At 41.2% G+C, this 26,032-nt stretch overlaps 3 protein-coding genes across 3 annotated transcripts; 2 read left to right on the forward strand and 1 right to left on the reverse strand.

Annotated features, from left to right (window-relative positions):
• Nucleotides 1–1,590: 1,590 nt before the first annotated feature.
• LOC121617837 (unconventional myosin-Ic-like) lies at nt 1,591–13,887 on the forward strand. Its single transcript, XM_041953074.1, has 32 exons — nt 1,591–1,963; nt 4,669–4,827; nt 4,918–5,033; nt 5,374–5,572; nt 5,770–5,850; nt 5,981–6,160; nt 6,261–6,359; nt 6,926–7,039; nt 7,133–7,204; nt 7,298–7,417; nt 7,544–7,626; nt 7,792–7,897; nt 8,030–8,110; nt 8,199–8,290; nt 8,572–8,666; nt 8,808–8,854; nt 8,994–9,074; nt 9,253–9,358; nt 9,930–10,047; nt 10,156–10,269; nt 10,452–10,528; nt 10,712–10,780; nt 11,269–11,353; nt 11,445–11,604; nt 11,742–11,825; nt 11,915–12,008; nt 12,111–12,166; nt 12,266–12,401; nt 12,881–12,951; nt 13,033–13,130; nt 13,230–13,329; nt 13,444–13,887. Exons 1-32 carry the CDS (start codon nt 1,946–1,948, stop codon nt 13,468–13,470), a joined length of 3,138 nt encoding a protein of 1,045 aa, XP_041809008.1. The 5' UTR covers nt 1,591–1,945; the 3' UTR covers nt 13,471–13,887.
• Nucleotides 13,728–16,549, reverse strand: LOC121617838. The gene is made up of 5 exons (XM_041953075.1): nt 16,504–16,549; nt 15,254–15,412; nt 15,038–15,139; nt 14,546–14,731; nt 13,728–14,427 (listed from the first exon to the last, which is right to left on the reverse strand). The coding sequence occupies exons 2-5, from the start codon at nt 15,410–15,412 to the stop codon at nt 14,227–14,229; spliced, it is 648 nt and encodes a 215-aa protein (XP_041809009.1). The 5' UTR covers nt 16,504–16,549; the 3' UTR covers nt 13,728–14,226.
• Nucleotides 16,550–23,897: 7,348 nt separating this feature from the next.
• epd (ependymin) lies at nt 23,898–25,157 on the forward strand. Its single transcript, XM_041952684.1, has 6 exons — nt 23,898–23,973; nt 24,133–24,164; nt 24,290–24,427; nt 24,526–24,712; nt 24,814–24,895; nt 25,018–25,157. The coding sequence occupies exons 1-6, from the start codon at nt 23,898–23,900 to the stop codon at nt 25,142–25,144; spliced, it is 642 nt and encodes a 213-aa protein (XP_041808618.1). The 3' UTR covers nt 25,145–25,157.
• Nucleotides 25,158–26,032: the final 875 nt, after the last annotated feature.

Consider the following 26,032-nt stretch of genomic DNA (forward strand, 5'->3'; position numbering starts at 1 on the left):
TATTTCAAAATCATGTTTATTAAGTCTATTAAGTATTCCTTACGAAATTTGTCCCAAGCGAAGGTCCAGACTGAAGGTACGGCAAACCTAGCTGAGAGAAACCAGGGCCTGAGCCAGAAGCCTAGCCTGGAAGTGGAGCTCACAAGTTAGCACCTGGTACCCAGGCATCGACACATGCTGCCCCTAAGAACATAAACTATAAAACTAATTTTAGTTCATTCAACATACTGCATTCATATTTCAAAAAGCGCATATCCTAACAATAGGCACAATAGTTCAGCATGCATTCATTTTCATATGTTTACTTCAGAAACATTGAAACCAAAAATACAGGACATCCTGAGGCATACAGACCACATAACCTCTTGTCCACAATATTTCCTCAGAGCACTGTTTGGCTTTGATAGGGAACGCAACAATATGTACCATTCTGCTGTTGTCACCTTTTCTTTGCCAACTAAATGATCAACTGTCATCTGACTGTTAATGTTTCTTTTGATCTTTGCGCCCTATACAAGATTGACCTGCACTGACTGATCACCTGAGGTGATGCTGGTATGAATCAAGCACATGCAAGTGAAACGCAGTGAGGTATCTGAGCAAAACAAGGGGGCACAGAGGCTGCGTTCACACGAAGAAAAAAGTTCAGGTGAGGGAACATAGGACAGACCTGACAGGACTGCTTACCATATATAGTGAACAGGGCAGGGCACCAGAATGAGGTTTATAGTGACACCACTTGGAACAAGATCTTTTACATAGTTCAATGGATGTGACAGTGTCAGTTCACCCCCAGTTCTCCATATATTGCAAGAGAGGTAGGGAAGGAGCAGCATGGAGATTTTTTCCTCCTCACTTTAAGAACTATAGAGACAGCCAGAGATTGAGAAAAAAGAGCGAGAGACTTTCTCCATCTGGGTAACATTATCCAGATTCCTCAGTGTTGGATATTTGATGATGCTGGCAAAGAGAAGGGAGTAAGGCGTGGAGACAGAGTGAGGGAAAATGGGGTGAGAGGAAAGATATGGGGAGGGAAACCAGGGGAGGGCGCTGTTCTCTCAGAGGGACGATGTAGCCCTGACTGCACTCCCCAAAAATGCCTAGAATGGGAGGGAGCCAAAAAAGTGAGGAATCTGATGGTCTGTGCATTATTGTGTTCAAATTTAGTTTATATTATGATGTAAGTAATTTCATCACCAGCGGCAGACAGCCACGAGGAGACACACAGTCTTGCTGGTGAAACACCCCCCATAACTCACATCCCATGTGAATCTGTCTCAGCTTGTTTGTGGGAGAAAAGGGAGGGAGCAAACTGAACAGGGAGGGAAGGAAAGAAAGAATGTAGTGAGATCTCATCATGTGAGTTCTGTTTTTTTTTTTTTTTTTTTATATAGCTGCACAGTGATTACATGTTTGTAGTTTGGGGCTCTTAGCAATTTTTTCCAAACCTCTTCAGCTCTCTGTTTCTCTGGCTCTTTTTTTCTTGCATGATTCAACAGCTTACTTTCCCTTGACTTTTTTTTTTTCAGTTGTGTGACGTGTGGAAGGAGTTCCTGCCCTTGTTTCATGCAGTATAGTTTAGAGGGAAGGAGAGAGGGACTCACGGAGAGGGGTACATAAACTTGACCTGTCAAAGGGAAGATGAATTGAAGGTATAAACAAGAGAGGCTGTTGGTGTTTTGTCCTGAGTGTATGCTTCGTCCTCACAGGGGGAGTCAGACGAGGAGGAGGAGGGAAGACGAGGAGAAAGAGACTAAAGCTGAGAAAAAGTGAGAAAGTGACTTGCGTGGAGGGAGAGAGAAGAGGATAAGTTACCTAATTCTGTCGCCTGGAGGCAAAGGTGGATGAAAAGTTAGAGTTGAAGAGTGTGTTTGACACGGGAGGAGGAGCACCAGCCTGGGGGGGGACCACCAGTTCAGCCTTTTTCCAGCAACAACGGGACAGGATGAGGTACCAAGGCAGGGTAAGATCCTGACTACCATGATGGTCCTTGTTGTGTTTTCATGTGTAGTGCTGCACAATGATTGGGTTGTGTGTGTGTGTGTGTGTGCATGTGTATTTGTGTGCATGTGTGTTATCTGTTCTTACAAAGTGAAGCACAAGATACAGAAGGTTCCACCAATTCACTGTGTTCACTCATGGAGGGAAAAGCAAAACAGAACAATGAGTCACTTGGAGATTTATTTTTTTTGGCCTGTGTATGAGTCAGTGTGTATTTTGGTTTTTGTATAAGCTTTAACTCAAGCAGTCCAAAGAGGATAAACTTGGTATTTTTCCACCATATCCATTACTGGCACATCAGGGGTAGAGAGCCAGCTGTGGTACCGGAGCAGCTCGCCCTGGGACAGAGTGGTGGGGCATGCCTTATAAGGAAGACAATCCGAATGTAGTCGGCCCAGCAGAGCTTAGTCATGGGGCCAGGAGCCAAGTCCCACTGTTGAGCTAGCCTCCTTGCTGGTTGTCACTGCTGCTGCACCTACAAACCTGCAGCTTTCACTAAAGCTCCCTGATACTCACAGTCAAATCCCCCATAAAGCACTCAAGCACTCCCGGGAGCCTGTCAATTAAGATCAGACCCTCAATGCTGTAACAACCAAGCCTCAGGTCAGTTCACTGAAAACAAAGCTGCAAGGATTACATTGTATTCTGCTTGTATCTCCATCCTCGACCTGTAGCCCTCAAGGTATCACAACCACCGTGTGTCCATAAAAATTTGCTGTGTTCCTATGTTTTAGAAGCAATGAAGGGTGAGGCTCATCAGTAAAATATGTTTTTTCCCCAGATGTTATGGTGATAAAATAAAGTAAAAAAAATGTAACTCATGACTGCTGAGCGATAGCCCCTTGAAAACAATGTTTGCTTTGTTTTGAGTTTGTGTTTTGTTGCCTTGGAAGTCTGAAGCATCAGTGCACATGTAATGCTGTCTAGAAAAAAATCAAGTCAGCATAACAAGATTGTTACACAATTGTGGATGATCCGTAGACACTGTCAGCACAGCAGCTGCTATACATCTTAATAAGATCACAGTTGAACATAAAAGGTATGAGATCTGAGGAAGGTGGAATGAAATTCACTCCAAAGGAGTCTGTTACAGGTCAGAGCCAGGTAGTGCTGGTCACTGTCATTTACCATGAAAGGTTGATGTGTATGCTGAACACATGGACTTCTTTCTAAAATTCATAACAATGTGGAAAACCTTGAGCTTTGTCACCTGATGTGTAATAATCTGCAAGCACATGCACTGATAAAAGTCAAGTCTGCACTGCTAATAATTCCACTTTTGCTGTGCAGGTGTCATGAATAGAAGTGCTAATTTGTTGTTGACCAGGCATGCAAAAGCACACATCCTCACTGTTGGATATAAAAGCATGCACAGCTGCTGACACCCACATAGAAACATTTAGCAGCATCCACTGAATGCCTGTTCTTAACCTGACCCTAACATTCCTTAGTTGTATCCTTTGGAAAATCTGACTGTGAGCTGTAATTACTATCTGTAGGAAGCCCACCTGCAGGAGTGGGAGAACAATACTCCAAGGTGAAGCAGAGGGGAGGGGGCTGCAGTGGGAGCATCCAGTGGCTTTCCTTTGCTCTCACTTCTTGGCTGTCTTCCACTGTTGTCCTCTTGTTTTTTTAAGGATTTCCCTGCATGCAGTGTTCAGAGATAATGACCTTTTGCCGGCATTAACCAGCCAAATGAGACCCTTGAGAGGCTCTTGCATTCAAGAAAAACAGAAGTGCTGTGGAAGTCTAGCCCCTTTGTTCCACTTTCTGCTTGTTTTTTGTTTTGTTTTTTATGAATGTGTAAAGAGAAACAGCAGGGCTTCACTTGTAAATGCACCTGTGATACAGATCACAGAGTGCAGCTGGTTTGGTTCAGATGTAGTGCATTGATCACACACAGAACTGTGTGTCTGGATATTCATCATCAGTAAGTATTGACTGCTGACATTTTTATGTCTTTGTATGTATGTGCGCATGTCTGTGCAAGTGGTTGCATGTGTAATATGTTACTTAAGGGCATATCTGACAATTTTGCTCTGCCGACTGTTAATTATTTCCTGTCTGCACTGTGTTGTTTGCCATCACAGTGAGGTTGACATGTACACACACTTTCCCAGTGACATTAGTTAAATCCTGTCTGCTGATATAGAGCTGTTGTGTACTGTACATACATCATAATACACTATCTCACTATTGCATCATACTAGAGTCTATCTTGTCTGTTTATCATTTGGATTCCTAAAATGTCGTCATTGTTTTATCTTGGCAAGTCTTGGTGGGACTGTTCTTTCTTGGTGTGTTTACACAGTGTTGTTTTGGTGACGTGGTCGGGAAGTCTCGAGTCATTTGCCCTGATATTTTGAAGATATTTAGGAAAAACGGATTTTCTGTTATCATAAATGGATAAATGTTGTAATATAATGTGACAGTTATTGTCCTACTGACCACCAGATGTTATTCTTTCGTAACTGGGTGACTGTAGCATGCCTCAAATTAAATGTGAATAGGTATTTTGCGCCTCCTGCTGCTCAACAGATGTAATTACATCTATTGGAAGGACAACAGTAAGAACAGAAATCTTCTCTCTGCAAAGCTGCTGAACTGTAGAAGGTGCTTCATTTTTGTGCCTCTCTGTTATGTTCCTCCCACTCTGTCTTCCTGCAGGAGGTGGATATTGAGGGAAGAGTGCGCCTGGTGATGGAGAGTGCCCTGACTGCCCGGGACAGGGTGGGGGTGCAGGACTTTGTCTTGCTGGAAAACTACAACAGCGAGGCAGCCTTCATAGAGAACCTCCGCAGGCGCTTCAGAGAAAACCTCATCTATGTAATGAAGCCAATTTTCTTCATATGTTCCAAAACATTTCAGTTGGTGTGGTGAAACATACTTGAATGTGTTCTAATATTTTTGGCTCAGACGTATATTGGCTCCGTGTTGGTGTCGGTGAACCCTTACAAAGAGCTCCAGATTTACTCCAAGCAGCAGATGGAACGCTACAGAGGGGTCAGCTTCTATGAGATATCGCCTCACATGTGAGTCACTTCATCCTCAGACATTCCTTTACAAAACTCCTCTACTGTCAGCTTCCCAGCTAATGATCACATGGCATATTGAGAACCATATATTACTAAATTGTTCTTTTGTGGTCAAATAGGATTTATAGAGGCATGGTGAATTCAGTATTATTCTGGGTATGTGCATATCACATGCTTTAAAATGGAAACCTCCACACAAGCTGTCTATAGCTCAGTAAACATACAGTAAAATGGTGCATAACTTCATGGCTGCAACTAACAATTATTTTCATTATCAATTTATCTTCTGACTTTGTCAATGCTCTGTAGTTGAAGCTGCCTTTGTGTTGTCCCCCAGCTACGCCTTGTCAGACAACACTTACCGGGCCATGAGGACGGAGAGGAAGGACCAGTGTATTCTCATATCGGGTGAGAGCGGAGCAGGTAAAACAGAGGCCTCCAAGAAGATCCTCCTCTACTACGCTGTCACCTGCCCCACTAATCATGACATGGCTATGCTTGGTGACCGCCTACTGCAGTCTAACCCTGTTCTGGAGGTATTTCACCATTGGCATTTCAAACTGAACGGCCACTATCACAGATTTATTTGTCTTGACCTGAGAAATCTGAATTATCTCTTCACATTTGCCTCTTATAAATAGTTTTAAGGCTTTTTCCTGTTTGCTTTTGTTATTCTATTGTTGCTCTTGATTTCATTTCCTCTCTCTAATTTCCTGTCTCTTGCTTTACGCAGGCATTTGGCAACGCCAAAACACTAAGGAATGACAACTCCAGCCGCTTTGGAAAATACATGGATGTCCAGTTTGACTTTAGGGTACACACTCCCTTACACCATACTGTTAACAGTAGCTGGTTTAGTTTTGTCGTTGATAGATGCTCAAAGTGCTAAACCTGCTTTTCAACAGTCGCTGTCTGCTCCCACCATTTTCTGTAACTTTTTCTAGGGGGCACCAGTGGGCGGTCACATTCTGAACTACCTGCTGGAGAAATCACGTGTAGTACACCAGAACCACGGGGAGAGGAACTTCCACATCTTCTATCAGCTTCTGGATGGAGGAGACGACGACCTGCTTAACACACTGGACTTGGAAAGAAACCCTCAGAACTACCAGTATCTGGTCAAGGTGTGTGTAGTTCAGATGTTAGATGAGTTACTTGTTTTCAAGCAGAGGTTTATGCAATTACATCGTCAGCTGCTGTGTAATATTTAATTGTCTTGTTCAGGGCAACTGTCCCAGACTCAGCTCCGTCAGTGACAAAAATAATTGGAAAGTTGTGATGAAGGCCCTGCCTGTTATTGGATTCACCGAGGAAGAAGTGGAGGTCAGTAACAATAGCAGCATTGAATGATTTTACTGAATGTTTGAAACATTGTTTCTCTTGTGTTTGTCATTCATGTTCACTGGTTTACCACATTTGCCACATTAAAGTGGAACACTTTGAATGGTAGGGTCATGGGAGTGGATCCAAGACAAACGTTCTTTCAATTTACATCATACTGGGAATGTTGTATTCCACCATGAATCTGCCCACTCTTTATTATCCAACTTTTTTTTACACTGGCCAAACATCACATTTCTTATCATAATAAATGCACTGAGAACAACTCCACATGAATAAAAAAAAAGTGATACAGAAATAGTGTTACAAGTTTACACCACAGCACACTTTTAATGCAACTAAACAACATTTTTTTGTCTTTAAGCATTTGTGATGATCATTTAAATATTAGTGGTATTTTGAAAACTTTTTCAATTAAAAAGCACAATTTCTCTGGTCCTAATTTTATATTAATGATGTTCTCAATGACTGTCCCAACATTCATTTAGTTGAAACAACAGATGGTGCATCTGCAAGGTTGTTGTTAACTTTCCTGTGCCTGACCTCAGAAATTGCTGAACATCATCGCCAGTGTTCTTCATCTGGGGAATACTCAGTTTGGAGAAGGGGAGGAAGGAGAAACTTATATCACCACTGAGACTGAGATAAACAATCTTACAAAGGTCAGAACAGTCCCACTAGTATTATTGGATGTTCAGATATGCACAAAAAACTTGCAAGAAGGCATAGCTGAGAACAGATGTGTTGTTTTACAGCTGCTGGGTGTTGATGGCTCAGCCCTCAGGGAGGCACTCACTCACAAGAAACTCACCGCTAAAGGAGAGGAGGTGACGTTGTGTTTGTCCTTGTTCCTCGTGTTTTCAGCTGTTTGGTGTGTATTGTGTGACTTTAGAATTTAGTGTCATTCTTGTGCATTACAGATGATCAGCCCACTGAATTTTGAGCAGGCGGTGTCTGCCCGTGATGCCTTAGCCAAGGCTGTGTACGGTCGGACCTTCACTTGGTTGGTGGAGAAGATCAACCAGTCGCTGGCTCTGAAGGTGCACTAACACTTCTGAGATCAAGTCAGAGGCAACAGTTGAAATTCCATCAACATACTGTGGGGCTGTTGCTGTGTTTTACTGTTCATCATCATTATCATGTCATTTACTTTATATGTCATACAGGATGAACTCTACCACAGCAGTAAGGGCTCCTCTGTTATAGGGCTTCTAGATATCTATGGCTTTGAAGTCCTACAGCACAATAGGTAAGAGTTATGTCAATCTCCCTTTTTCTGTTACATCTTAATCTGCTTGTCAGCACAGTCTGTAAACCAAACTCTCTGTTAGTAGTGGTTCCTAATACACATAGGGTTTTTGCACGTAACTTTCGCATACATTTGATCTCATTTCCCTTATTGTTCTGGCCACAGTTTCGAGCAGTTCTGCATCAACTACTGCAATGAGAAGCTGCAGCAGCTGTTTATTGAGCTCACCCTGCGATCTGAGCAGGAGGAATATGAGACAGAGGGAATTGCAGTAAGTCCCTCGTTGGTTGGGTAGTGTAAACAAATAAGTTATGTAATATATGTTACATGTGTATTTATTTATATCCATTTTTCCATGCTAACACAGCATTGTTTTCATCCAGTGGCTTCCCTCTAATTTCAGTGGGAGACAGTGCAGTACTTTGACAACAAGATCATCTGTGACCTGATAGAGGAGAAGCACAAAGGCATCATCTCCATTCTGGTGCGCATGATAACTCCTAGTTTACATGTTTGTCTCTGTACCCTCTGTCACTGCATGTAGAGCTAAATAGTGTGACTGTTTTTTCCAGGATGAGGAGTGCCTGAGACCTGGAGAGACCTGTGATGTCTCCTTTTTAGAGAAACTGGAAGACACACTGGGAGGCCATCCCCATTTTGTCACGTAAGCACCATTTGCATGCCAAAGACTCTTCTGACTTTAAGTTCTTCTATTCAGGATTTAAAGAAATCCTGAATTGTCTTTGAGCATGACATGTCAATGAAATTTGCATTGCAACCCCCATGTTAGAAACAAGATAATAAGAAAGATTATAAAATAAAATTTAAATACTAGAATAAAAACAGCATGCAGTAAAAAATATTAGAAATTCAATAAAATATACCAGAAATGAAAATATACTTAAACTGTTTATTTGTATATCTGCGTATGTATATGTTTTTCAGTCACAAGTTGGCAAATGGGAAAATTCGCAGGGTGATGAGTAGGGAGGAGTTCAGGCTGCTGCATTATGCTGGAGAGGTCAACTACAATGTCAATGGTAAGCATTTTACTATTTTTATGCCCCCGCCTTTACCATGGGTTAAACCTCATTCCCTTGTAAGAGGCAATATTAATTTCAGAGCATGTCACACAACCCGCTGATTCCTTAATGACAAACTGCATTGTTTGTCTCATTCAGGTTTCCTCGACAAGAACAATGATTTGCTGAACAGGAACCTGAAAGAGGTGAGAATATTAAAAATGGACAAGGTAGAGCCTCACCACAGCCTTTAAAAACCTCTGTGTCTTTTGCCATCACTTCGCAAACAGGAAGTCGGGGGCGTGCCGTGTTGACATGTGGTTGTGTGGTTTGGTCTCTCTTCAGGTCATGTGCCAGTCAGACAACCAGATCCTACGGCAATGCTTCCGCAGAGAGGAAGTTATAGACCAGAAACGCCCAGAGATGGTGAGAATTATTATAATCTCTCTCTTAGCTGTTTTTGATGTGGTTAAGTATTTCTGTGGTTTATGTATAATATATAATAAAAGACTTCATAACTTATGAGTGTTTTCAAAAACCAACACATACACACAAATATACATATAATTTCCCATAATTTCATGTTTTTTTATTTATCCTTTAGGCTGCCACTCAGTTTAAAAACAGCCTGGTGAAACTTATGGAGATCCTCATGTCTAAAGAGCCATCGTACGTGCGCTGTATCAAACCTAATGATGCCAAGCAACCAGGTGCATTTTTACATCTTACTTTTCTCAAGTAAAAGCTGATTTGTTGTTGCCTGTGCTGTAATTACTTACATGGTAAATAAAAGTCACAACACTCTGCATATCATTTTCTCTTTTTATTAGATATGTTCACAAATTAATTCATTTTGCTCGATTCTACTCCAGTGTTCTTTTTCAAGGTATTAATGCTGCTATTAAAAAACTTAATAATTCCTGCAGATGTTTAACACTAAAACACTAAAAATAATGTGACTGAGGAAGTGTTGGGTTTGCATCAGCAACAAATTAACACAGGGGGCATGATCAGAAAACAAGACGTTTAACCACCAAAATATAACAAAGGACACATAAAAGAAGGAAAATTAGAAATAAAGGCTGGTCACTAATAATGAATATAAAATAAATGAACGTGTGGCTGTTTTTTTTCATTTGAAGTTAATAAAGACGTTACTCCCTTCTTGACAACTTACTGTGTATAATGTACTGTACTGTTAATACTCTAGTGTAGTATGTGTGCCATAAGATTTGCCATGAGTGCATTGCCGTCAGCAGTGAATAAGATCTCTCCCTGCAGGAAGGTTTGATGAAGTTCTGGTCAGACACCAGGTGAAGTACCTGGGCCTGATGGAAAACCTGAGGGTCAGGAGAGCTGGCTTTGCCTATCGACGCCGCTTCGAAGCCTTCCTGCAGAGGTGACTGACCTTCTCTCTGACCCAATGACTTACAGCCTGAGTGAGAATTCATTCTGCTTACTCTATGTTCAGCCTTCTGTCCTTATAATTATGCACAAATGGCCTTAGGTATAAACCCCTGTGTCCTGAGACGTGGCCCAATTGGCATGGCAGACTTGCAGATGGTGTCTCGACACTGGTCAACCACCTAGGCTACAAAGCAGAAGAGTACAAACTGGGAAGGTAAGATATTGTCGGAGGGAGTGAGGAGAGTTTGGTAACGGCTCACTCGGTACAACAAATTATGGGGCCACCCAGGCTAAGCATGGCTGCAAACTGCACCGCAAAGCACTTTGGATTGAAGTGTTCATCAAATGGTATGTACCTTAATGTTGATCACAAATGTGTTTGTCTGCTTTCTGCAGGTCAAAAATCTTCATCCGTTTCCCAAAAACACTCTTCACCACCGAGGATGCACTAGAAGCAAAAAAGCCAGAGATAGGTAAGTAACAGTGGTCAGGATTATTAACACTGGGGTATCAGAAAATGAGAAAGGAAGCAAATATCTCCCAGTTAAATATCACATGTGTGGGATAAATCCTACAATGATCTATGGATCAGCAAGGCCTGTTTAACATCTCAGTGGAAAAGCATAAATCCACCTATACCCTTTGTCGTGTTCCAGCTTTGACCCTGCAGACGTCATGGAGAGGCTACAGGGAGAGAGCCAAGTACCAGCGCATCAGACATGCAGGTCAGAGCACCTCCCACTGTTATCTCCCCCACAGTTCCCTTCCTGCCCCTTACAGAACAGTCTGACTGTCAGGAAAAACAGGAATTACTACTCACAGAAATGATCAGGTTTGGTTATGTTTGAATAGTTTAGATTGTCATCATTTTGACTTTACTTCTTCCTCTACTTCTCAGTTGGGTTTTTACTTTCATTTGTATTTGATTTGTATTTCATTTCTTCTATTATGTTATATTGGGACTATCTGCTTTGTTAAATGTATGTACATGCACATAAAAAATGCTTTTGGATGGCCATAAAACTTTTATAGGCATTTATTTATTCAATGTAATAAGCCCACGTGGACCACATTCCTGCTCATGTGTTTGTGTGAATATGCTTGTGGTTTTGTTTTGTTTTTGAGTTTTAGTGTGTGTGTGTGTGTGTGTGTGTGAGTAAAAATTATCTTGGTGTTAATATCTGCATGTATGTGCATGTATATGTATGTATAGTGATAGTGATCCAGTCTGGGTGGCGAGGGATGAAAGCACGCAGGAGGGCTAAGAGGCGTCGACAGGCTGCTGAGTTAATACGCAGGTGCTTGATTTATACTCTGCTTCAGTTTATTTCTCTATGTATTTTTGCTTGTATAATAAATTTCCTTCCTTGTATCTGTCTTCTTTTTCAGGTTCATAAAAGGCTTCATCTACCGCCATGAGGAGTACTGCCCTGAGAATGAGTATTTCCTGGATCATGTGCGCTACTCCTTCCTCAAAAATCTACGTAAAAACCTGCCAAAGAACGTTTTGGACAAAAACTGGCCGACACCTCCTCCCTCTCTCGTGGAGGTACGAACAGCCCATGCACACACGCAGGGTCATTCTGCTGACTGACAGCATTACAAGCAAATGAAAGAATGGATACAAGTGAGAATCTGTAGCGTTATTAATGAAGCTCCTACACTGTCCTCAATGATGCCCTACAGGCCTCCGAGCACCTGCGAAGGCTGCACTTGAGAAACATGGTCATGAAGTATTGCAGGAGGGTCCAGCCTGAGTGGAAGAAGCAGGTACACTCACTATAGAAGGCATGACCAAAGGCATGAAAAAAATAAATAAGTGTAAATTTTTCATTGCATGACTTTTTTCTTTGCTCTAGATGATGCAGAAGGTTGTAGCCAGTGAGATCTTCAAGGATCAGAAAGACAGCTACCCTCAGAGTGTGGGAAGGCTGTTTTTGGACTCCAGGCTGGGTACATGTTGATTCACTACGATTTTACACACTTAACACCGTACAGAAGATGCACCAAAAAAACATATAACATTTACAAAGGTGTTCTCATTGCTTTATATAGAACGTGAGCAAATCAGCCTCAAAGTGGTCCAGACCCTCGGCAATGACAAAGTGCAGGTGCGACTGATCTTTTTTTTTCCTGTGGGGCGATGATAATAAAAGTGCTACATAGCCTCTCAGCTGCCTCACAGTAATGTATCTCCTTGTGCTTCTCAGTACGGTGTTTCGGTCATAAAATACGACAGGAAGGGTTTCAAGCCTCGCCCTCGCCAGCTGCTCCTCACTAACAACTTTGCTGTGCTGGTGGACAGGACCAAGATCAAACAGAGGATTGACTACGCAGCTCTGAGAGGTGAGACTGAGAAAGGTATTACGTCAAGATATTAAGTAATGTCTTTGAATCCATAATCACTGCTGAGCTCATGTTCATTTCATATTTTCATTGCTGAGGGGTTTTTATAGTTGTTACAGTTTTTCATTCAAGTTTGTTTTTCCTTGACCTTCAGCAGTCATAATATCTCATTTACTGTACCTCCTCTGCGCACTTCTGCAGAAATATCCATGGCAACCAGTGCTCTTCTTTCTCAGAGAAAAGATACTTTTAACTGAGAGGAAGACAATCTATAATGACACCAAATCAGGGACAGGACATAGCTTCTGGCCTCCTACCTCCTGTTCTGAATGATTGTTTCAGTGTTGCAGATATTGAACAAGTGGTTAATTTAATAGTTTTTACAGACAGAAGAACATGTCTAAAATGTCACTGATAACTTCTTTGTGACAGTTTTCTGTAGTTCAGTGAGTCTGAGGCAGGTTTTCTCTTTTAAACAGGCATCTCTGTGAGCTCTCTCAGTGACGGGATGTTTGTTGTGCACATGCCCAGTGAGGACAATAAACAGAAGGTACGGTAAGACTCGGCGGTCTTCACAGTTTACTAGTGCACAACCATGCAGCCACTCTAAAGGCCGCTGTGTCTCCCTCAGGGCGACGTGGTGCTGCACTGCAGCCATGTGATTGAGCTGGTGACGAAACTAGCCATGATGGCCAGCAAAGTCAACTACGTCAACATCAGCGCGGGAAGGTAAGGCCTGTCCGAATGCTTGTCTGTGGTGTTTGTTGCCACCCCATTAGTACTCATCCCTGTCCTGTCTTTATTTATTACCTCCTGTGCCCTGTGCAGTATTAGGTTTGCTGTGGCTCGAGGCAAGGAGGGAATCATTGATTTCATCAGGGGGTCAGAGCTAAAGGTGGCCAAAGGCAAGCGAGGACATCTGCTAGTGGTGAGTCAGCGGCTGTTCTGCTGTCATGTGTGGAGCCTGCAGGGAGGAAGCGTTTTTTTAATATTAAAAACATTTCGGCCAGCTGACTGTGTTCAATGTGATTTCACTCTGCAGACTGCCCCTCGGATCAACACCACATGAAGAAACAGAAAACAGCAAGGGGACGAACAGTAATGCCTTTAGCTAACTGGAGGATTGCCACTCAGAAGTTGTTATTTGTTAGTTTGTAGGCGGCAGGATGATACCACAGGCACACTCAACATACTCAACAAGAGGAAGTTCCCTTTTTAATTAACAGACATCGTCATTATTATGAGAATGTCGTCAATGTTGCGATCATTACTGCTATTTTTTTTAAAGATTAGAAAATCATCACATGAAGTCTTCACTGTTCCAAATGCTTCATCTCTTTATTGTCAGTCATACAAAACTTACACCAATATATTTAAATATATCAAATATAAAATGTCTTCTATTGTAAAACACATTATCTCTATATTGTAAGAAAAATAAAACAAATCACTTTGAAATAAATAGCATGTAATAAATATATTAATAAATAGTAAATGTTTCTTTGGAAAGTACCACAGTTTGAGAGCTTGGGGGATGTTGGGAAGTATTCGCTCTGCTCTGGCAGCTTACTGCTTACTTGCAGTTAGAGGTAAGACAGAAACTCTGGGAAATACCCAAGAAAGCCCATAAATATACAGTAAAATATCATACAAAAAAAAAAAACCTTGAATGAGGGCTCCAAGTCTATTGCTGACACTACCAAAACACTTATTACATTTATTAACTATCATTCCAATTTTCTGTTAGGTGCTGATTGTCAGTTCTTCTTTTTGCTTGTTTGCGTGCACATGCACACAAACAAGCCTCGGTGCCAGCGTTCTTCTTTCACTGCTGAGTCATGCGCGTTTTTGAAGCCAGCAGGAGGAAGTCTCTTGCCAGCTTGGTGAGGTAAAGGTCTAGATGCCTCAGAATGATGTAGCCCTCCACTCGGCTGTCCCACACCTTTTTAGAGCTGGTTTCTGGGTTTGTGAGTGCCCGCACCGGAGGGGAGGTTGGCGTCATCCAAGACCTCCGCATGTAACTCATCTGGAGAAGAAAGCAAAACAGGTTTTATCAGGCCTTGGTGTCATTTCCTTCAAAGTCTTTGCTTGGGCTAAAAAGAGGACAAAATGTGGGTGGGTTTCAGTAAGAACACTGTGGATACCTGATTGCTGACTTGGCTCATCAGGTCCCTCAGGTCCAGCTGAATGTGCTTGATGCTCTGAGGTAAACTGACCACCTGTCCCACCATCTGCTCTTTCTCCTCCCTCTCCAGCTGTTTTCTCTTCCACTCCAGCATATTCCAGTAGGCCTGCATGTCCCAGAAAGCAGAATGCAGTCGTTCCCAGTCCTGAGCACACAACAACAGACAACCACATGATCACATCATCACAAAGTTGCAACAACCCCCTTTCTATGCTTGAAGTTATAAAAGGGGAATTCCAGTCAAAATTTTACAAGTTTTACATTCTGCAAGAACAGACTTTCTGACCATGTCATCTGGTTTTTAATCCCAGAATAGATCAAAAAAAGGTTTTTTAAAAATCAAAACAATGGAAGAAATTCTCCAAAAAATTTGAGAATGTGTTTTGCACAATAGCAACCACAGAGTGGTTTTCTGTGGAGCTGTTTTTGAAACACTCAAGCAGATACTAACCGTCAGATTTAGCCAGCTGTCAAAATCTGTAGAAAGTAACGGCAGGTCCTTTAACTGTCGGCTTCTGTCCTCAACATGCTTGTTTCCCAACTGCTGCTCCCTCTGTGAGAGTAAACACAATTAATGATTTGTAGTTTGGGGAAGCTAATGCTGGATGTGTACAGAGCTTGCAGTAATAATCTGGCCCGTCAGGATGGCAGAGGACTCAGGACTTACATATTTCTTCTGCAGCTGCTGGACACGGGTTCGAGTGGACCTGGTGAGACGGAAGGAGTTGTTATATTTGTTCCTCTGGATGATCGGAGATGGAGTCGAGGAGTCCACACAGTTCAGTATGCAGCAAAGGAGGATGAGAGCTTGCCACCAAACAGCCATCTGGAGCAGAGACATGACCAGAGTTATGGGTTAGATATCAACTCTTGTTTAAAACAAAATCTGCTTTTCAGCTGTAAAACAAACAAAAAAAAAGATGTATCACTTCTGTTTGCAATACTGTAAAAAAAAAAAGTTCACCAACAGTATCACTTCCAACTACGGCGTTCCGGAGTCTCTTTATGGGAACTAAACTCTCTATTTCCATTCGTGGTCTCGAGGGAAGTCCATTAATATTTCTTAAAGAAAATCCACCCCACATCCTCCAACTAAACCACAGACATCCCCATACATGCTTTTTTTCTTATGTAATTCGGTAACACTGCAGTTCGTCTGGTTGCACTGGCATGGAAAAAGACTCCTCTAAATGTTGTCAATGTGTAAGGATGCATTTTCTCTGTATTATCTCCTTTTTGTTTGCGGCCTTGCAAGGTCCTGAGTCCTAATCACCAGGCTACAGACACCACGTCACTGCTAGCCTGTTTGCAAGTGGCTGACTACCAGAATTGGAAGAGTTAAGTTTAGCTTTACCTGCAGGTTTCCTGGCTCTATCTAGGCGAGTCTATAAATAAGAGAAGCAAATCCTGCTTTTTGTTTTGGTCATTTCATTCAGTTACATCATGTGTTGTCGGTGGAGCACAGTCTTCTCGATGAGTCAACATCTTTCTGATGAAATCATGACAGTGGTCTCTTATGATGTCTTCTAGTTACTGATAACAAAAACCTCCCTCACACCTCTACACAAGCATCGGAAAAGTTACTGAACTGATTCTGAACACGACACATCTCGAGCATACAGAAACACAGAAACACTGCAGCTGTCTGACAGGCCTCTACATGAACGTGGACACCAAGTGTGTCCAAGACATAAAACAAAATACAAATTATTCCATTCATATGCACTGCCATTAACACACTCAGCACATCTGTCTCTACAGTTCTCTGCTGCTACACCCACATGGTAAGAGCAATTCTAAACATAAAAGACAAATTATAGATATAAATGAAAAATTCATGTTTCCCCGGATGACACACACACAAACACTCAAACCATCAAACTGATGTCTGAAGTTTTAGTTTTAAAGCGGGCTTACCTCGGAGGAGCAGTGAACAGTGAACTCTAGATATGCTTTAGTGAGGCTCCTGTACTGTTTATATATTTGTCATGTTCTTGCTTTCGGTTTCTGACAGATCTGGAGTTTTTTTTTTTTTTTTTGCTTTCTCTCTCTCTCTCCAACTCTTTCTCAGCATCTTGTGGCCACCAGTGTGATTCAGGCAGAGATGAGTAAGCTGTTCAATAAGGAACCTAATATAGCATAGGACTTGCTGTCATGAGCAGATCTCAGGGTTTTTATTTCTGTCTTGTTGGGAATGGCTGTTTCAGTAGTGCTAATTAAATGTCTAGGCTGCCCTAGAATATTTCTACTTCCTTATATTTATTCATAAAAGACACACAAACTGACACACAGGAAAGAAAGCAATTGGGTGAAATCTTCATCAGAGTGTGAACTTCATGTCACTCTTATTACTGCTCTGCATACTCATAGCCTGTTTTAATAACTGATTTCATTATATATACATATATATATACATATACATATATATATATTAATGCACACAGCTGTAATACCTGCAGAGTTTCATGGCAAACTACTAAACTGTGTAAAATGTGAAACTTCTTTTTTTCGGGAGGCAGTGGAGTTCGGTCTTGACTGTGCATGTTAAGGGAATATTTCAGAAGTTTCATGATGATGATGAGTAATGACTGACACAGTTTCAGTGAGTCGCACAAAAACAAATGGAAAACACACCAAAAAAAGGCCCCTGTAATCACGAGAGTGTATGCTGGACATTAGTGTTTTATCAGAGTTTCCAATATCAGGCCAATTTCTCTTCCTCAGTATTTAACTGTCTCCATTTACATATGTTCCAGCACACCCCACTTGTTTTAGCCTCCTTACTTAATTCTCAGTATGACTAAGGCTTGTATGAGCTTGAAACTAGATGGGGCAGAGTCTCTGTCATCTTAATAGACACCTGACTTTGTGTGAATCTTCTTATTTTTCATGTGTTTTATTTCACTGGAACTTGGTTCTAATATCTTTATTTGACAACAACTTTTTCTATTTGCTTGTATTATCAATGTTTTTAATGGCCACCTTATGTAAAGCGCTTGCAACTTGCAACAAAATAAAGATTACATTATTATTATTATTATTAATATCATTATCATTATCATTATCAAGGAAGATGGAAATCATGAACACCTTGTCATAACTTCTACATGCCATTCACAGTTCATCCGACTGTCTGTTTCCAAATGGCCTTTGGTCACATCTCTGGGCTGAGTCTTTATTATTATTATTATTATTATTATTATTATTATTATTTAGTCTGCTCCTACCATGTTCTTTCAAAGTATTCTTGGAAGTATTATACTGTATTTTTGGTTTTCCTTGTGGCGAAGGGAACAGCTCTCACTTCCAAGAATTGCGCTACCATGAAGGGGTTGATCCTTCTTTGGAGGTAAATTCCCAACCAGACGTAAATCCAATGCGTACAACATTGGAAGTCACCCAACATTCAAAGGAATTATAACTGGGGGATATTCTCTTATCATGTTGAAAATTAAACAAAATACTGTGTTGATTAAAGCTTTCCTGCATTGATCAGCAAACTCAAAATAAACATAGTTTAATTGTGTGGGGCTGCTGATGCTCCTTAGAGAAGCTGAATTTAACAATAAGACGGCAGAGGAGCACCTGTTGAATGCTCGGCTGTTTTACTTTATTCAGTTTCTAGTTGAGTTGTTAGCATTCCAGTGCTGTCATGTTGTAGGTTTAAGTAATCTATCATTACACTTTATGGCCTCATGCAGTCTCTTCATACACCTGCAAATACTGAACAACTGAACCTGTGTCCACAGAGTAAAGGACATGTATGTATGTTATCTTTATTTGATACAAGAGTGTCACTGACTGACTGTTCATGGGATCAGATGGGATCCTACCAAATATTATATAATGACCACAGCAGCTGTAAAATGCTGCTCATCGACAGTTCTACCTGAACAGAACTGAAAAAAATCATCTTAACAGCAACACGTCAACACAAAAAGAGCTTTTTAAAAAAAAACCAAAACATTATTTTCGTCGTGAGGATTTTTCATATATTTAATTTCATTAGGCGTCAGTGAGAGTTAGAATGGGCAGCTAATCCAATGGCTTCTTAGATTTAATGACACATTTCTCTTTTGGAGTTAAAGGCTGAGACTTTATGGCACGAAAGGTTCAGGGGGCAAAAAGAGCGGGGTTATTACTCTGACTTGAACTAAATGTATGAAAAAAAACACACATCTCATAGTGGTGTCAAGACAAGTTACAGGCTGTGGCTTTCCTTGACTCTACACCTGTCAAGGCAGTGATGAGTCTTTTGTGAAAATTCCCAAAAATCTAAATAAAATTCCTCCACTATAGAAACACTAAACAGTTGCTAGTTTCAACCTACCTCTTTGCTGTGCAATGGTTTCACTTTGCACGCCAGTGTTGAGGTTTTGCTCGACAGCAGGAGAGTCTGGGCGATTTCTTTGTACTGCACTTTTGCAAATCTGAGGCCATAGGTTGTTAGTGCTCAGCAGGGTTCAAAGCTCACTCAGCCACTGTAAACTGTAAATAGTACAGTCTCAGATTTATATTTTATTACTGTCTGACAGCAGTTACTCTATCCTGTAACCCCCGAGATATCTATGATCCTATTCCTACAATGACCTCCAGGACTACTTTTGCTACTTTTTGATGATATATACATTAATGTAGTCTGTGTAAGAATCACTGACTAAAAATGTGATTTCCCCAAAGTTTATAATCACGTTTCTTTTGAACATCTGTGCTGTGAAAGAGCCACAGCATGCCACATATGTATACAGGCTTTCTTAGTGGGTCATAGACCCGCCGATCCATTACAGGATAGTGTCACAGTGTCACTTTTGCTTCATGTAGGCGTGAGTGAGTACATACACGTATGAGGGTGCAGTACCAGCAGGGGGCGATAATGACAGGAGAGTGGAGGACAACAGTAGAGTCCATGTAAAGGTGGAGGTCAGGTAAGAGTGGTGGATCGCACTCAGGCCTTCCAGCTGCGACTGACACCTGAAAATGTTTCTCAGCAAGTTTTACTTTGAAAGTCTAACACGACATTGAGTATTTATGATGACTAACTTGACCACAGAATGAGACTGTGTTGTTTCAATGGCCAGGTAAGGCAAAATGCAACACTGACATGCTGTTTCAAATCAAGTCCCCAGATGGTTGATAAAGGCGTTCCACAAGGACTAGAGTTAGGCCCACTGTTACTTACTCCATAATACTTATCTCCCAAGTGAATATTGCAATGTCCACTCTAATGCTAATGATGCCATCTCGTATGCCACTGCTAACCAGGCCTTCTCCAGGTTGCCCCTGCCGTTGATGACCCCCAGACCTCTTGACCACTATTTCAAAGCTTGTCATAAACTCCATACAGACAACATCTATGCATTTCACCGGCACACAAAAGCTTTGAGCTTCCTATTGCCATAAGTGATCTTAATGGAAATCTAATCAGTACAGATTTAGAAATTGTATTAGAGAGAAGATTGTCCATAACTCAATTTGAACACCTCACTCAAAGGTTAAAAATTCAAATTCTGTGTGTGTGTGTGTGTGTGTGTGTGTGTGTGTGTGTGTGTGTGTGTGTGTGTGTGTGTGGACATGTAAAACTCACATTGTAGGGATGTAAATCTGTTAACACAGTGACATGTGGGGACTTTCCTTCTTTATGTGGACAAAGTCCCAGTACAGTAAATCATGAAATTTACCGTGAAGACTTGGGTTAAGTTTGGGGTGAGGTTGGGTTTAGGGTAAGGTTGGGGTAAGGGTTAGAATTAGGCAAGTAGTGGTTATGGTTAGGGTGTCTCCAGAAAATGAATATAAGTCTATATTATGCCCAGAAAAGATGCAAACATGACTGTGTGTCTTTTTTTCCCAGGTCTCTCCTGTAAGAGAGATTTTGATCTCATTGAGACTTTCTGAATAAATAAACCTTAACTAAGAAATGAAGTTCAGGTTGATAATGTGATGCTGCCATTATTAGTCATTAAATGTACAAAAATGACGCTTCTATATGTCCAGCGGGCCACCTCTGTACATGCTCCACACGAGGAAATGCAAATATTATGAGATAACACGCTGCGGGTTAGTGGGTGAGTCACAGCTCACACAACCAAACGGGCCGACTTCCTCTCAGAAAAAGAAAGTGCTTAGCTCCTCTTTAACTGTCATAATGTGGTCAGTAGACAGGAAAGGGCTTCCCTCATTTTCATAACCTCCTCCCCCATATTCCCTTCACACAGGAATGCTGAATTTCCCTTGTGACGTACACAATTTACTCTCTCCCTATTTTCACTCTTTTTCAGGCATCACCTTCAGTTTTGTTATGCAGTTCCTTCCCATTTGTAGACTTCAATAAACAGCATCTAATGCTACACTGAAGACCACTTCTCTTATTCTGGTTACAGTAATTAATCACGTGTTTATAACTAAAGTTGTTCTCAGCAATTTAAAGAAGGTACTTTCATATCTAGGCATTTAAAGGGCTACACCATACTCTGTAGAAGCCTGAACAGAACAAGCAGCTAAGTTTAGACACTTAGGAAGGAAAAGCACATGTGTAAATAATTATATTTATTAGCTGAATTCTTAAAGCTTCTTCAGTTTCAGGGGCGCTGGAACACGTGAGCCATCGTTAATATTATTGGTTATACAGGTTAAAAAAATATATCTGCTACTAATAAAAGACTGTTTTTAGATTTTTGGCAATGCAAAGTCAATTTAACCTTCAAAAGCTCAAGAATTCTACTGCTGATTAATAATGCTTAACAATCGCTTGAAATATTCAGGAAAGAGTTCACACAGCATTGATTGTCTGTCTTCTATCGGTCTTTTTACTCGTTCAAAGATGTCAGTTGATGTAAAAATAACACAAGTTGACGAAATAAAGCAATAATAAACAACTGATTAAACAGGTTAATTATTATTAACAGAACGTTCCCTAATGACATTATCAAAGAAAGGTTTCAGTTTCTGACAGACAGGCTGCATCCACATGGGACCACAGTACATAATGTGAGCCTCGATTGCCCCCATAATTGTTCCCACTTGACCTCCTCTTTACGTACGACAGTCTGAAAGGATCTTTTGAAAGCACGGGGACAAGCGGAGATAAACATTGCTCAAAAAACATCTGAGGACAGCTGCATGGTCTAAAGAGGAAGACAGCCTTGAAAACTCTTTCACTGGGTCACCACCAGCCGGGAGTGGGGCTAATTTGTTTAGACAGCTTGATGTTTGAAGTACAGCATCCCTGGTCTTTGGGGATGGGGTACATGAACATAACTGAGCCATCATTAATATTATTGGTAATGCTGTGCTTTTTTCTATTATGACAGGTAAAAAAAATACCTACCATTATACAAAGATTACTAAGAAATCATTTAAGTCTTTTGGCAATACAAAGTCAATAAAAGTCTCAGAACCTCAAAAATCCTACTGCTGAGTGCTAATGAGTAACGAATCAATTAAATATTTAGGAAAGGGTCCATTTCTAAATCACAGCATTGATTGTCTGTTTTTCATGTGTGTTTACTTGTTCATGATGTCAGGTGATTCAAAAACAGCACAAACTGACTAAATTGCTCTGACAGATATGTGAAATGATTAGTGTGAAGAATAAACTAAACAGAAGCATGTAAAAACAACAACAACAGGAAAATCATATTGCAGAGAATTCACATTTAAAAGCATATAAACAATCACATGGGGCATCTGGTGACTGAGGATGAAGACCCTACGCACCATATAACTGCACCACACCAGCCTCAATATGGAGGATATAAGGCTTTCTATTTAGTTTGGATCACTTTTAGACAAAAAAAAAAAAGTTCTCAGAGGCGGCCTTATTCTCTGGTGGCTAAGACTCAGCCTATCGTACAGCTTAAAATGATTTAAAATGTGTTTTACATCTATTGTATGTTTGAATAACATGATGACAACGTGTCAGATGCAAAGCATTTTTTACACTTCTATAATATGTCCAGCGGGCCACCTCTATACATGCTCCACACGAGGAAATGCAAATATTATGAGATAACACGCTGCGGGTTAGTGGGTGAGTCACAGCTCACACAACCAAACGGGCCGACTTCCTCTCAGAAAAAGAAAATGCTTAGCTCCTCTTTAACCGTCATAATGTGGTCAGTAGACAGAGAGGAGAGGGCTTCCCTCATATTCATAACCTCCTCCCCCATATTCCCTTCATACAGGAATGCTGAATTTCCCTTGTGACGTACACAATTTACTCTCTCCCTATTTTCACTCTTTTTCAGGCATCACCTTCAGTTTTGTTATGCAGTTCCTTCCCATTTGTAGACTTCAATAAACAGCATCTAATGCTACACTGAAGACCACTTCTCTTATTCTGGTTACAGTAATTAATCACGTGTTTATAACTAAAGTTGTTCTCAGCAATTTAAAGAAGGTACTTTCATATCTAGGCATTTAAAGGGCTACACCATACTCTGTAGAAGCCTAAACAGAACAATCAGCGATGTTTAGACACTTCACAGTAGGAAAAGCACACAGGTAAATAGTAACTGAAGACTGGTGTTTTGAAGGCAAATCATGCAGGAAGGTTTCAGGTGACAGATAGCTAAGCTTCAGCAATTCTCCACAGAGACATTTATTGAGAGGACACATTAAATCAAAGTTGACAGGGTTTGGTTTAACCCCTGAAAACAATTGACTGCTTTCTGACAAAAAGGAAAATGGCATGCGATGAAATAACATGTTTATTGCAAAATTGAGACCTCATAGATTTCAGTCAAAATTTAAAGTCCCGTTCTGGAGCCTAGGCGAGATCTTTAAGGGTCCATCCTGCATACCAGCTACAACTAACTTTGAGTAGTTGTGGAACATGGGGGTACATGAAATGTGGGCCAGCTGTCATTATGTTTTCTGGCTGCGTCCACGTCTGACCACAGCACACAATTCTTAACCATATCATCCCTGTATGTGAGCCTCGATTGCCCCCATAATTGTTCCCACTTGACCTCCTCTTTACGTACGACAGTCTGAAAGGATCTTTTGAAAGCACGGGGACAAGCGGAGATAAACATTGCTCAAAAAACATCTGAGGACAGCTGCATAGTCTCCAGAGGAAGACAGCCTTGAAAACTCTTTCACTGGGTCACCACCAGCCGGGAGTGGGGCTAATTTGTTTAGACAGCTTGATGTTTGAAGTACAGCATCCCTGGTCTTTGGAGATGGTGGCGCAACACTTGCTGATCGAATCACTCGCTATAAAAGAGCTAGTAACTTCACAGAATGTTAGATGCACTTTTGGCTCGTTTTTGCCATCTCGAACTTGATTTTGGGACTCTCTCTGGACCGGGAAAATGTACGCAGCTGTCACGCTCTTCGTCTTCATGTGCTTGACTGCCACCACCTACGCAGATCACCATCAGCCTTGTCGTAAGAATCTATAGTTCTGTCATTCTGGCTCTTTTAGTGACTTGATTTGGAGCTGGGCGTTAGGTGGCTTTCAAGATTGCTGCAAACTTCAAAGGTTCAACTTTAAAATGTGTCCAATATTCTGTTATCAACACCCATCTAACTCACGTTGTCTTTCAGATGCACCCAATATGACAGGAGTCATGAGTGTGGTGAGTTTTTTAATGTCTATTCCATTTAAGATACATTTTTCTACCACTGCTGTTTCTAGCATTTTAAAATACAGCATTAAAGCCTGACTCTTTCCATCTGAATGTATGTTGACGAATGAAACCAGATGACCCTCAAAGGTGAAGTGAAAGCATGCGGTGCATTCACGTATGATTCGATGGGCAAGAAACTACGGTTCAGGTCAAATGAGAGCTCCCCCATGAACACTTCACTAGGTTTGGATCTGCTGATGTTTTTTGATGAGGTAACCGATTTCGTTCTTTCCCCCCAAAAAAAAAAAAAAGCCCAAAAACGTTCACTTGATGCTGTTTTGCGTTTTGAACCTGTATCTACGTCCGGCAGGGGATTTTCTACGAGATTGACAGCAAAAACCAGAGCTGTGAGAAAAAAACATTGCACTGCAACCTGCACCCTCTAGATATTCCCGATGATGCAAAATTTTATGTCACGATTACCTCGGGGAGCCCATCCATCGAAGGGGAGGGATTAAAAGTGAATCTGTGGACAGGATCAATGCCAGGCCAGAAAGGTGAGAGAGATGCTATAAAATAATGCATTTTAGTGACAGAGTTGTAAAATGTTGGTGACGTTCGTTATGACTCGAGTGTTTTCCACCTTCCACTTTTTCAGGTCACTACTCCATGTCTGTAACCATGGGATGTCTGCCTATCAGCACATTCTACTTCACTGAATCCACAACATTCTTATTCAGGTTGGTGATTTTTCTTTTCAGCGCAGCAGGAAATTAACACTCCGGGGATGTTTATGCAGCTTTCTGCTGGCAGCGCAGGCTATAACGAATGCCAATTTCATTTTTGTGTCACTCTCTCACAGCACCATGGACATTGAACTTGAGATCAAGGACCCCGATCTCCTTGTGGTGCCTTCCTTTTGTCTGGGGCAGCCTGTGGAGGAGACACCTGAAGGGACCTTAAATAGTTTCCTCAATGAGTTCATGTAGATGAAACCTCGCCAGCAGAAAATCAAACCCCTATCCAAGTGCGGCCTGCCACAACTTTAGACTTTTCTCTCCTTTTCATGTGTGACTCGAGCTTTTCGTGTGACACTGCACTACATCACACCTGTTTCCATCACATCTTCCACTCCCCTATGAAGATATGGCTTTGAATGGATCACGCTGCATATATACATTTTGGTACAAAGGAACGAGATATGACATGGATTATAGAGCTAGTCATAATTACTAACGGTGGCTTTTCAAGTTGGTACTGCTTACAAAACCTGTAAGATATGATTAATGGAACAATAAAATGTCAAAGCTGTCAAATGTGTGAGGAGACATTTTTTCAGCCAAGGTGACTTGACTTTGTACCACTACTGGACAAGGCTTTGCAGCAAGAAGCTGCAAACTAATTCAGAGCTGTATGGCTGGATAAATCCTCTAGGGGTCCTTGGGGCAAAAACACAGGTGTGGGCCTCAGTAGACCCCCAGTTCTTTTTCTGTACCCTGTCACCCAGATATACCCATCAAGAAAAGTGTAAACAGCAGGCAATACACAGAAGCTTCGTGTCGGGCTTCTATGTCATCCTGTCAGGGTTTATTTCTCCATAGGAACCTACTCACTATACATTATCCCTTACATAACATCTCTGTAATAAATACTATCCACAGTACTAGCAGCAGTAATAATGGAAATGATTGGGATATAGTGGCAGATGAGGGACAACACATCTTCCTGCTTGACCTGATTATTGACTGGTTCTCAAACAATCGTCCATTCGATAAAAAGGTGATTTTATTCAGTCTGCAAGAATTTCTCCAACCATGGATGGTGTTAGCACTTCAACCTGCGCTGAAATTTTCACTAACATACACGAGCTGTGTTCA

Source organism: Chelmon rostratus, chromosome 14 (genome assembly GCF_017976325.1).
Source record: "Chelmon rostratus isolate fCheRos1 chromosome 14, fCheRos1.pri, whole genome shotgun sequence".
In the NCBI taxonomy this organism is placed as follows: Eukaryota; Metazoa; Chordata; class Actinopteri; order Chaetodontiformes; family Chaetodontidae; genus Chelmon; species Chelmon rostratus.

Coding starts and splice junctions, on each gene's coding strand:
- LOC121617837 (XM_041953074.1), top strand. Junction 5,573..5,769: donor AGTCTAACCCTGTTCTGGAG/GTATTTCACCAT, acceptor TGCTTTACGCAG/GCATTTGGCAACGCCAAAAC. Junction 8,291..8,571: donor GGCCATCCCCATTTTGTCAC/GTAAGCACCATT, acceptor TATGTTTTTCAG/TCACAAGTTGGCAAATGGGA.
- LOC121617838 (XM_041953075.1), bottom strand. CDS start 15,412: ATGGCTGTTTGGTGGCAAGCTCTCATCCTCCTTTGCTGCATACTGAAC. Junction 15,140..15,253: donor AGCAGCTGCAGAAGAAATAT/GTAAGTCCTGAG, acceptor TTACTCTCACAG/AGGGAGCAGCAGTTGGGAAA. Junction 14,428..14,545: donor TGAGCCAAGTCAGCAATCAG/GTATCCACAGTG, acceptor TTTCTTCTCCAG/ATGAGTTACATGCGGAGGTC.
- epd (XM_041952684.1), top strand. CDS start 23,898: ATGTACGCAGCTGTCACGCTCTTCGTCTTCATGTGCTTGACTGCCACC. Junction 24,428..24,525: donor TGCTGATGTTTTTTGATGAG/GTAACCGATTTC, acceptor TACGTCCGGCAG/GGGATTTTCTACGAGATTGA. Junction 24,896..25,017: donor TCCACAACATTCTTATTCAG/GTTGGTGATTTT, acceptor ACTCTCTCACAG/CACCATGGACATTGAACTTG.